General features: G+C 34.1%; 1 protein-coding gene across 1 annotated transcript in view; it reads left to right on the plus strand.

Annotated features, from left to right (window-relative positions):
• The window catches only part of CNBD1 (cyclic nucleotide binding domain containing 1), a 388,156-nt gene that overhangs the window by 12,062 nt on the left and 363,554 nt on the right, over positions 1-12,540 (plus strand). Inside the window, 1 exon segment of the mRNA XM_030839273.1 lies at positions 8,141-8,213. Within this exon segment, the coding sequence (XP_030695133.1) occupies positions 8,141-8,213 (73 nt within the window).

The following is a 12,540-nucleotide window of genomic DNA, read 5'->3' on the forward strand; positions in this document are numbered from 1 at the left end:
GATATTCACAATCTAGTATGAAATGAGAAAACTTTGTCTCTGCACATCTTAATTTGATTATTAATGTCTAATCTGAATAGTAAAATCTAAGTCTGGCTAATTTCATTCATACCTTCACATATTATTATTCAACATACATTATTTAAAAATATTCTTTAAACTGTAGCTATTAATTATTTGCTGTGAGAGGGAATCTATACAAATATATTTTATACTTCCAATTCTCTGTTGAAACTTCCAATTTGTTACTCATTATTATTTACACTATTGTCACTAGAATCTATGAAGAATTTATTGTTTGTGTTAAGGTTTACAGAATTTACCTACTGTTTATTAGTATAGTCCATATTACTTAAGCCTTAGTTGTATTGTTATCAAAGTGTATTTTTCAGAGAGCTCATGGTACTTTATATTCTCTGAGGTCTTATATTTATTTGTTACCTTTATATTTATTGGAGAATAAAACTCATGAGTCACATTTTTTTTCCCCCTGAGATTATCTTACTGTTTGCCAGGACTGTTCTGTGGAGAAGACTAAGGCCAAATTGAGTTTTCACTCTTACAGGAGACTTCCTCTTTTGCCTGGGTGCTAAAATAATAGTTTATCTTTGAAAAAGTGACATTTAGCTACGAATCTAGTACATCTAAAATATCTAGTCTCCTTGTAAATCATGTACTATGATTTCTCTCTCCCTTTCTGGGTCATGATATTATATTTAGTTCTTCAGACTCAGGTCTTTATATGAGAAAAGTGTTCTTGTGTAATATGTTTGAGCATATTTTGTCCTGTGCCATTATTACTATTTTCTTATTCAGGAACAATTTTCACATGTAGTGTCGCCTTTCTATCTTCATTTATCACTTTCTCCTGTTCTTTTCTCTATTTATTTATGTTTACCTCAATGTTCTGTGACTATATTTTCTTACATCTCTATTGTCATTTTTGTTATGTCTAATGTGGGTTTTGTCATAATTATTTTTCTCTTCTTTCCTGAATATAACCTGTTCATTAGTAATTTATTTCTATTTAATGCCTTATAGATCTTTGTTTTTCTTTCATCATGTGTATGTGTGTGTGGCCTTTCTTCTCATTTCCTGCCATACTACATCTTCTGATGTGTATTATTTGATTTTTGTTTGATAAGTTAATTGTTTTTCATGCTTTCCTTAAGAGTATGCTATGCCTAGGTGCCAGGATTATTGAACAGTGGTTATTTTTTGAAAGCAGTTTACTTGCTAGAAAAATAAATAGTGGTGGGGAATGAGCTGGGATAACAGACAGATAGAATTTTCTTATATGTTAACTTTGAATACTTTCTCATCAACTTTGTTCTGTACTCTTCCCTAAATCATATGTCTCTAATTAGTAGTTCATATTCCAAAGGTTTCTTGGTAGTGATTTCTCTATTTCTCTTTAATGACTGAGATCAGCTGCTTCTGCATTGATTGCCACCTAATATTTGTCCTCTGTTTTATCACCGCAACAACCTGACTCTTAAAAAACTATGAGTATAGGTAGGATCCTTTTGCAGCCCTACATTCCATATATATCATGGGCTTGGGGTTCCTTTTAGTGTGTCCAGTCTCAAGAACTTCCCATTCCAGGTAAGAGTTCATTGGTTTACCCCTCAGGGCTAAGGGAACCTACCTTTCTCTGGAGAACTCTGCTTATTTCCTCACACAAGAGAAGTATGCATATGAATGCCTCTTTTAAAATTTATTGAAATCACATCATTTGGCTGATATTCTTTAGAGTTTGTAGTAAGGAAATATTTTTAATCCTCAGTTTTAATGAAGATCAAAGTTTTTTCTTCTTTTTACACTTCGTTACTTAGTGAGCTTTGCCATGGTGTATAATGTCAAAAATGACATTCATATGATCTTCAATCTCATATAGAAAGGTGATAAAATGATTAAAGTATTGCCTGCAAGGGGCAGAGGGTGTTTTGTTTGTTTGCTGTTCATTTATTTTTTATGAGTTTTTGGTGAATATTCTTTAAACACAACTTTATATTCCTCATATAGTCCTGCCTTCATTACTTTTCCTTGATTTATTTTCCTTGCATACAACTCATCCTTGCCTGACATATTAGAGCCATGTTCTTATTATTTATTCATTATAATTTAACAAATAATATTTATTTAAATTGAAGCACAGTTATAAGTTCTAGTGTTTCATATATAAGTAGGGAATGAATCCTACCCTTAGGGGATAGTGTTAAATAGAAAAAAAAGAAGGTATAAATGAAAAAGTCATAAAGAAAGATAATGCTTGCTTAAGGGAAACTATTTTCAGGTTTAGCACAGCTACTTTTTTCTAGGGAAGAGAAGTTTAAATGTCACAGATGGGTTAACTTTTGAGGTGGATCTAAATGAATGGATAAGTTGAGAAAGAACCAAAGATAATATCATATTGAAGGACAAGGTATGGGACTTCCCTGGCAGTCCAGTGGTTAAGACTTCACCTTCCAAGGCAGGGGATGTGGATTCGATCCCTAGTCAGGGAGCTAAGATCCCACTTGCCTTGTGGCCAATAAACCAAAACATAATACAGAAGCAATATTGTAATAAAATCAATAAAGACTTTAAAAATGGTCCACATCAAAAAAAAATCTTAAAAAAAAAAGGACAAGGTATGTTCATGGAGCAGACAGAAAATGTGTTGTTGAGAGATGGGGGAGAGGCAAGGGAGATGAACATGGTGGTGGTATTTAATGAGGTTCCACTTGGATATGATTATAAAAGGCATTGTATTCCATATAAAGTTATGTAATCTCTATTGGAATTTTGGAAAGTACTGTGATAGTAGTGTGAAGGATGAGTTGGAAAGGAAGAGGTTCGAGTCAGGGAGACTAGACAGGAGGTAATGGCAGTAGTACAGATGAGACTCAACGAGGGTCTAAAACAAGGTTCTGACGTGTTGCATGCATGTGAATAGCACTTCTTCACAGTGTGCACACAGTATGGCCCTCTTCAGTGGCCCTGCCATTAGGATTGGAGAGGATATGTTTGAAAGATACTTAGGATACATTTCAAAAGAGGCAGAATTGATGGCTTTCATAACACCTTGGTCCTGAAGGGGAAAGAATAGAATAGGATCCCAAGGTTGGTGATAGAATTGTGAAAGTGATAGGGATTTTCTTAACCCAGGTGGAGAATTCAGGAGGAGGATCAGGATTTTGAGGGAAAGAAGTATGAGAGGAATTTTAAGTGAAGATTTTGTTATCATGAGTCTGATTTTCCTGGATGACATTCATGTGAATATTAGTGGGGTGAAAGTTAGAGTTCTGGGCTGGAGAGTTTGATTTGAGGATCTGAAGTGTATGTGTGATAGCTGGAGATGTGGGTGTTGATAAGGTCATGCAAGAAGTGGGTCTAAACTGAGAAGAGAAGACAGGCATACTGAGAATGGATTGGTGGGCAACACTGATGCTCAAGAAAAGAAGATAGGAGTTGGTAGAGCAGTCTAATAAGGAAAAAGCAAGCGAGGAGAGAATGCTGTCACAGAAGCCTCATAGGTAGAAACTTCACCAGTGTCAAATGTCACTGACAGAGGTTAGTAGAATGGTGACTGAAAAGAGGTTATTGGACTAAAAACTACAAGATTTCCTATGATTTTTAATAAAACAAATTTTAATGAATAATGAATGTGAAAGATAAATTTTAGTAAGTGGAGAAGCGAATCTGAGTTGAGGAAATAAACATGAATGTAGATGACTGCATTCATCAAGATATAACGGGAAGCTATTTCAATAATTTGTTGTATATCATTCCCCTCTATTTTCACTTTTCAGTTAATATATGTCTATTTTAACATCTTAACCACTCAGACAAGGGGCAGGGACAACATAAGCCCACTTGCATAATTGTCCCTGTTGGTGTGTCAGCTTTTATTCATAGAAGTCCATGATTGGGCACTATTCCTTTGCCTCTTGATGGTCTATTTAATTGAGATTTTTCAGGTGCCTTATGTTTATTGAATGTTACTTGAAGGAGAATTAACTTTGAGATTTTAGAAAACAACAAATTATTATTTGAAGGGAAAAGAATAAACACACTATTAACCACTAACATAGGTATGTTTAATTCTCTATTATTACACAAGTTTAGACTTATTTAAAAACATAGAACTAGATCAATTATCTAAGTATATAGGGGGAATTAATTACACTTATAGTCTCTGATGGATATTTTCTTTTTACTCCTATCCAACTCCTTGTTCTGTACTTTAGTCTTATGCTAGAATTCACCTCCTGCATATAAGAACTGCTATTCTTACTAAAAGTTCGTTGATAATGTTTCTGTTGCTATTGCTGTTGAACTGTTTCTTTGCACTCTGAATACTGTATTAAGCAAAGTTCTACCTATCACTGGATTAGTCATTAGAGTGTGTGCTATAACTACTTTGAAGAGGTCTGTTTTCTAGCCTACCATACTCTGAAATTTCCACATTTTCTCTTTGTTGTTGTCACATTTTCTCTTTGGCTCTGTTGTCCATTTCTTTTACCTTGCCCTATAAACCACTCAGATGAATTTAGTCTCATAGCAAATAGTGGTTATTCATTTACAATATTGTTAAGTCTTCACTTAGTCTACTGCTTCCTCTTAGATTTTGCAAGGGATATTTATCTACTCTTAAGAGGGAAAGCTTGTTGGAGAAAAATAGTTTAGTTTTATTTTAACACTCACAAAATATATCTTTATATGTTTTAACATATCTTTATAACTCCTATCACAAACATACTTAATTCACCATACTGCATAAATATGAAAATATATATCTACCCCTGAGAAAACATTAACACATGTAAACAAAAGATCATCGTGTCACTCACATATAACATTGGATTTTAGTTTCTCTATTTCAATAATATATAGTAGGCCTTATATCAATAAAGATAATTGTTTTTTTTAATTTCACCATGAATTTCAAGTTTAAAATTCTTTATAACCACCCATTTATATCAGCTGCTAATCCCCTTTCAAACTTACTCTGGTTAAAATCCTTGATTTTTATCCCCATTATAGGGTTAACCCTCTTCTACTCTGCCAAAAGCCCAAGTAAGACATATTCATGAGCAGAGAAAAAGACTGGAAAACAAATGTAAGCTTAGTATTCTTTAAACTCTTTAAGCTTTCTCCCTGTATTAAATTTGATCACCAGAGAAGCTCAACTTTACAATTTCATGGTGAAATCTTTTGGTTTTTTTCTTTTTAATGAAACTCTTCAAAGACAATATCCAGTAAATTGCTCAAGGGCCTTTATGTGAAGATCCTTGTGACAAACACCTCTTGCAGATGAGGATCGGTGAAGAAATTATTTTGTGAATTGTATAGTGTCCTTCTAGGCTGTGAGTACTACCTAGACTATTTTTTTTTAACATCTTTATTGGAGGATAATTATTTTATAATGGTTTGTTAGTTTCTGTTTTATAACAAAGTGAATCAGTTATACATATACATATGTTCCCATATCTCTTCCCTCTTGTGTCTCCCTCCCTCCCACCCTACCTATCTCACCCCTCTAGGTGGTCACAAACCACCAAGCTCATCTCCCTGTGCTATGCGGCTGCTTCCCACTAGCTAGCTATTTTACATTTGGTAGTTTATATATGTCCATGCCACTCTCACTTTGTCCCAGCTTACCCTTCCCCCTCCCCGTATCCTCAAATCCATTCTCTAGTAGGTCTGCGTCTTTATTCCTGTCTTGTCCCTAGGTTCTTCGTGACCATTTTTTTTTTTTTTAGATTCCATATACATGTGTTCGCATATGGTATTTGTTTTTCTCTTTCTGACTTACTTCACTCTGTATGACAGACTCTAAGTCCATCCACCTCACTACAAATAACTCAATTTCATTTCTTTTTATGGTTGAGTAATATTCCATTGTATATATGTGCCACATCTTCTTTATCCATTCATCTGATTCTGGTTTTGAGTTTACTTGGCTGTGCCAAGCCCAGTGTAAAGTTGCACCCTCAGGTGCCACAGCTTTCCTCAGGCAAGGTGAGTTTTCAATTTTTCTATTCTTTGCTGGCAATTCTTAGTCTTATAATATCTGTTCTGTGATTTTTATATTTTTGCTTTAACTGAAAGTTGAAGATATTTACTTTTTCAAAGTCCTTTTTAAAGTCAGAATTTCTCAAACCTTGTCCTTTTCCCAAATCTCTATGCCACCATCCCCCTTTTATGTCCACACCAGTCCCCAGGGCTATTTCTGACCCTCTTCTTAAACTGGATTAGGAAAATGGACTAAACAAATACTTAGTAGAAGTTTTTTCTTAACCCGTGTATATAAAAACTACTGTATGACAGATGAATGGGTAAAGAAGATGTGGTATATATATACACAATGAAATATTACTCAGTCATAAAAGAAAGAAATAATGTCATTTGCAGCAACATGGATGGACCCAGAGATTACCATACTAAGTGAAGTAAGCCAGAAAGAAAAAGACAAATACCATATGATATCACTTATATGTGGAATATAAAATATAACAGTAATGAACTTATCTATGAAATAGAAACAGACTCACAGATATAGAGAACAGACCTGTGGTTGCCAAGGGGGAGAAGGGATTGGAGGACAGATGGATTGTGAGTTTGGGATTAGCAGATGAAAACTGTGATATATAGGATGGATAAACAACAATGTCCTACTGTATAGCACAGCAAACTATATTCAGTATCCTGTGATAAACCATAATGGAAAAGAATATGTATATATATATGTGTATAACAATCACTTTGCTGTACAGCAGAAATTAATACAACATTGTAAATCAACTATACTTCAATAAAATTTTTAAAAATGAAAAAATACTACTATAATTAAGATTTTTATAATATCCCATATAAGAAATATTACTATACTAGAAGTATTTTTTATATAATCTAGCTGTAACTTGGATCATCTAAAATAATGATTCCATATAATGCTAAAGTGCAATGAGGTAATTTTTTCTTTCTGAAGGCTTAACTGAGTAAGGTAGGTAAGAAAATACCTAAAGCATGTAATTAGTATTTTCAGGTTTATTAAATGGTAATGATTCATGTGGTAACAACCAGTTTTCTGTTTATATTTTACTATTTTCAGTTTTGTATTTAGAAAGTGGTTATTTGTTATTGATGATTCAGTTTTAGAGCACAAAAGGCTTAAACAAAAAGTGTTTGAAATTTTATGATTCAGTTACCTGGAATTAAAATGGATAAGTTTGGACATGTCAAATTCTAATTCTTCATTATTGGGATGTGGTCAATGAATATGTCTTAAAAAGGTTAGAAATGCATTAGGCCGGTGATTCTCTCAGTACCTGTTCACTAAGGAATAATGTGCATCTTGGTATTTATTACTGCTTTCCATTTTAAATTTCCAACAGCATGCATTCTCCTGGGGTATGGAGAGTACCTGTGATGTGAAGGCCCATCTTTGTAATTATGCTTGCTGTCAATATTCTATTTTCCTTTTCATCTCCTTTGAAGGATGTCAGTTCTTTCTGGTACTGAAGGGGAATCACAGTTAATTGCTTTTAGCTATGACTACTATCTTTCTGCTTGTAAGGGAACATATGTGATTTGCTTACACTTGAACTTCAGAAGGAATTGCAAATTGAATCCAGACACTGGAAGGTGCTCTGTGGAGTTCTGAAGAGGAGCTAGCCAAAGATGGGGACCTGCATAGGAATGAACAAAAATTACTAGTATTACAGAGAAGGAGAAGGAGATGAAGAGGGAGAGGGAGACCTCAAGAAAACTCTTCTTTGAATTGTCATGTCTGGAGTTCTGGAACCAGTTCACATTCTAAAGGTATAGGATAAGGATTCTGAAAGGCTTACTTCCAGAGGAGTGACATTATATGACACATGTTAGCACCAGAATTTACTGGAATTAAACAAATAAACAAACATAATGTTCCAGACTAGATTTGACATCAATGAAAAACATTAAATTCTTTCCTCATTTTAATCACCCTATTCAATTCTGCTTGTGTAAAAAAGACTGTTAATACATCACTTCCATAGTCACTGAATTCTTTTACTATGATGAATGTTTGCAATTAAATTGTATTTACAAACTTGGTTAATAAGATTGCCGAAAATTGCTCACTTTTTTAATTGATTTTTTTTTAATTTTGCAGGCTTGCAAATGCCTAAGAACATTGATTATCCTCAGTTGAATACATTATGCCACATGAGAGGAATACAATACAGGTAGGTTATCACGCCTTTCTTTTCCTGTCATTCAAATGAATATGAATAGGTTTGTTTCATGGATAAAGTATAGTAATAAACCATTGTTGACTCTCAGAGGTACCTGATTTACCACACAGATAAAAACATTTGAAAACCTGGAGGTTATTTCTCCAGGTTGAAGGGGCAGAATATATATGTCATATTTTAAGGAAACAGTTTAGTGTGAAACAAACATAACTCATCCCTAGCTGGGCTCTTTGTAGTACGCAAAAACAGTCATAAGGGAAAAAAGCTTTAAATGGTTGAAAACACAAATCCTGAGTGAAACAAGTACTTTAGCAGTGACTAGGAGATGCCTAGTTGAAATATAATGGAGCCAAAGAACTAAGAAATATCACGGTTCATAGCTCAGGGTTCCTAAGATGTGTGACACTTGAAAATATAATTTTTTAAAATCTATTTTCTTGCCAACTCCTTTTCCCAAATTGAATTTTTTGAAATTATAAAACTAGTTAGTTTCTTTCCCATCCATCAGTGTCCAGCTACCCTCCCACTTTTCTTCACTAGGAGAGGAACTTGCCTCATCTTAAGTCACATCCTCTTAACCACTTCAAATTATTTCTACATCTTCATTGACTTTTCCACTCCTTTTTCAGAGAAAGAGGGAGGGTATGCTTTTTTTTTATTTATCTAAATAATACTTTTTTTATTATGTGCTTCTGCCCCTTCCTCACTCTTGACATCTTTCAGCGTAGGGTAAAGAATTAAATACATGCCCTCTGGAATCAGGTTGCCTGGTTTGAATCCTGGATCAGCCACTTCGCAACTGTGTGGTCTTGGACTGGTTACTTAATTTCTCTTTACCTCAGTTTTCTCATTAGTAAAATGGAGATAATAGTCATATCCGTTTCAAAGTGTAATTAGGATGATTAAATGAGCTAATATATGTAAAGTAAACAGTGTCTGACACATGGTAAGAGCTACATAACTTTTTTTATTATTGTTATTCAAAAAAGCTCACCCAAGTTTTTAACTGTTGAACTTATATGCTGGTCCCTTTTTTCACACGTAACAAGCTAGTTAAGGCTTTTGGAGTAGAACACCTTCTTTCCTCTTATTTTCCTTTTGCTTTCTAGCCCAGGCATTTAAAAAATATATTGTATTTCTAGATTCCCACCTCTCTACCACCCTTGGGGAATCATAATAAGAGAGATTAAATCATCTAGATCTGGGTCTGCCAAAGAATCCATTCTACATAAATTTTATCAGCCTTCATCTTCCTGGTTTGAGAATCCCCCCCAGGCAGTGTTTTCTCATCAGACCATCATTTGGTCCAGGCAGTCTGGTTGTCCTGCCTGACTTCCCTCTATTAAGTCTCACATTTACTGTACCTTTTCTCAGACACTCCCCTGAATTTCTTGGATGTTTTCTTTTGAGGCAGCGGCACACACCAGGGGCCTGGAAGGGGACACATTTTACGGGAACTGTGTATAGGTTTTGGGTCATTCTTTTAGAAAAAGAATATAAGATTACAAATACAAAATTGGATGTGAAAATGAGTATTTACTTAGAATGAGAAAATAAACTACAACAAATTAATGAAGGCTTAGCAATTCAGATCCTTTTTCCTCCCTGAAATTTCTTTAGGCAATTTATCAGAAATGTGTACATAGAAATTGTCTTTCAGATTACAAAGCTTTCAATTGATTTCAACAAATTGAGAAGGGATTTAAGAAAAATATGTTCCTCCATATTTATTCTATATGTATTATATGTTTAAACTGACCAATGAAATATACTTTCCCCCATAATAAAAACAGAAAGGCTGAGAATTAAATGACTCAAGGATTGAAATTTTTTATACATTAAACATATGAAGAGTCTTAGTTTTGATACTATACCATACACACACACACACACACACACACATACACACACACACGTACATATGTATATTCATCTTCTTTGGATAACTGTCCTTCCTCCCAGGTCCTTCCTTTGGCCCAGGGTGGGAAGATGGAGGGGAGGCTGCTACTCTCTACCACTTCCCATGTACCTCTACCATGGGCTCCACTCCATTGTTACAACTGCTTCTGTCCCCTATCTGGGTGCATGTGAGCACTTCTCACTGGATTACATATATATATATTTACATGTATATATGTATACACTTTGTACAAAAGGCAAGACCCAATGTTGTCGTGGCTGCTGCCCATATATGTGTGGTCTCAGTCAGTTGGTGTCTATCTGATATTTCTTCTCCTCAGAATAAAGGCAGTAGATTGGCATATTCTGGGTTTTCTTTTTAAACCACATAAAAGAAAAACTGAATAACAAAGGGAAAATGATGTCACTTTGGATTCCTAAATTCTTGGATATAGGACTTTTTATCTCTAGTAGACTATGTTCCATGAGAGCAGATTTGTTTTATTTTTTAATTTTATCTACTGATTTATTTTTAAAAATGATTTCCTAATGTATTCTTTTATTAAAATTTTATTTTCTTTTTTATTTTTGGCTGCCTCGGGTCTTAGTTGTGGCATGCAGGCCATTCGTTGTGGCGTGTGGGCTTCTCTCTAGTTGTGGAGTGCGGATTTTCTCTCTCTAGTTGTGGTGCGGTCTCCAGTGTGCATTGGCTCTGTAGTTTGCGGCACGTGGGCTCTCTCATGGAGGTTCACAGCTTAGTAGTTGTGGTGTGTGGGTTTAGTTGCCCAGCAGCATGTGGGATCTTAGTTCCCCCACCAGGGGTCAAACCATTGTCCTCTGCATTGGAAGGTGGATTCTTTACCACTGCACCACCAGGGAAGTCCCAGGAGATTTGTTTTATCTTATTGCTTTCTACTCTTAGACTTTAGGCATAGAGTTCAATGTTTTGAATTGAATTATGTTCTGATGTTCAGTAGAAATAAATATCTTCTTAATGCTTTAAAAAACATTACGAATTTTCTACTTGTGTTGATTATGAGGAAAAATACACATTAATAGTTTTTTTTTAGTATTGTCTAGATAGCTAATCTTTTTAAAACATATATTTTAAAACAACACAGTAGCTTCTGTTGGTTTGACATTCCAAATTTCTTCCTGGACTATATGCTTTGGAAATAAACTTAAATATCCTTTGAAGATTTCTTTGGTTTGTCAAAGTACTCTATGACTTGATCAGTCAGCTCTTATGTTCTAAAGTTCAATTTACTTAGTAAAAAATAGAGCAATATGGTTTAAAAGGAATTTTATGTTCTCCTAAGTTTCAAATAGAAAAAAAATGAGGCTACAGCTTTATAACTGCTTTTTCCTTTGTGGTCAGTACTTTTGTAACTTCATACAGAAATCTTTAAACATTTATAAACTTGGAAGTATAAAAGACAAACACAGTTATGATGCATTTGCATTTGTACATTTGTATAAAAATGGTCCTTGTCAAACAATTTGGTTTTTGACTAGGATATAGCAAAAGTTCTATCTTTATTAGTGATTAATATTACCAATATGTAGCCATTTATACTCAAATACAGATGTAGTTATGTTGATTGTATATTTTTATACTTACAGAGTCTATAACTCATAAATAGGTTTTAGCCCAAAGTTCACTAATAAGTTGATTATGTAGCATTCAGCATTTTCCCATAGACACAATATTGTAGAGTTAGAGGACTGTACAAGAAGAAATCAACTTAGAAATCATCTGATGGAAACTCCTTAATTTATAGATGATTAAATGTGCCCATTTTCCCCAAAATGTATCTTTAAATTATATACTTTTATGACAGAAAGAGAAAAATGATATTGCTTAAATTATAGTAATTAATTAAAACATGAAAACATTGAGTAATTATTTTTCTCTCATTGCTTCCAATTAAGGTAAAGTACATCAAATTAGTAGAGCAGTTATGATGATTTTAAGGAGGCTCCTGGACTTGGCTTGTCAGACATGGACATTGTTTGACATAAACATGAATATATGAAGAAAAAGGTGATTTTTATTTTTAAGGAAAATAAGGTTTGGAAGAGAAAGGGGAGATAAGAAGAGCTTTAAAAAGATGTTTTATGTACACATAAAAAAAATTTAACTGAGCTGTCCCACAAACATTGCTCTGTCTGGAATGAAGTCAATTTTTATTTTGAATAGTTTTCATTGGTAGCTACCAGTTGGCACTGTCAATCAGAACAGACTTGTTATCTTTTGTGGTGGCAGAAAATGTGGGCAGACACTGATGGAATCTTACTTTTATTTAATAGATTGTGAACAAGTTGGAGGTTTGTGATTCAAGCTGTGCCTGTTAATGTTATTTTGCCTAAAGTTCATAGTCTTGTATTCAGTTGTCTAGAGCAAGATCCTCTAAGTGAG

Source organism: Globicephala melas, chromosome 17 (genome assembly GCF_963455315.2).
Source record: "Globicephala melas chromosome 17, mGloMel1.2, whole genome shotgun sequence".
Taxonomy (NCBI): Eukaryota; Metazoa; Chordata; class Mammalia; order Artiodactyla; family Delphinidae; genus Globicephala; species Globicephala melas.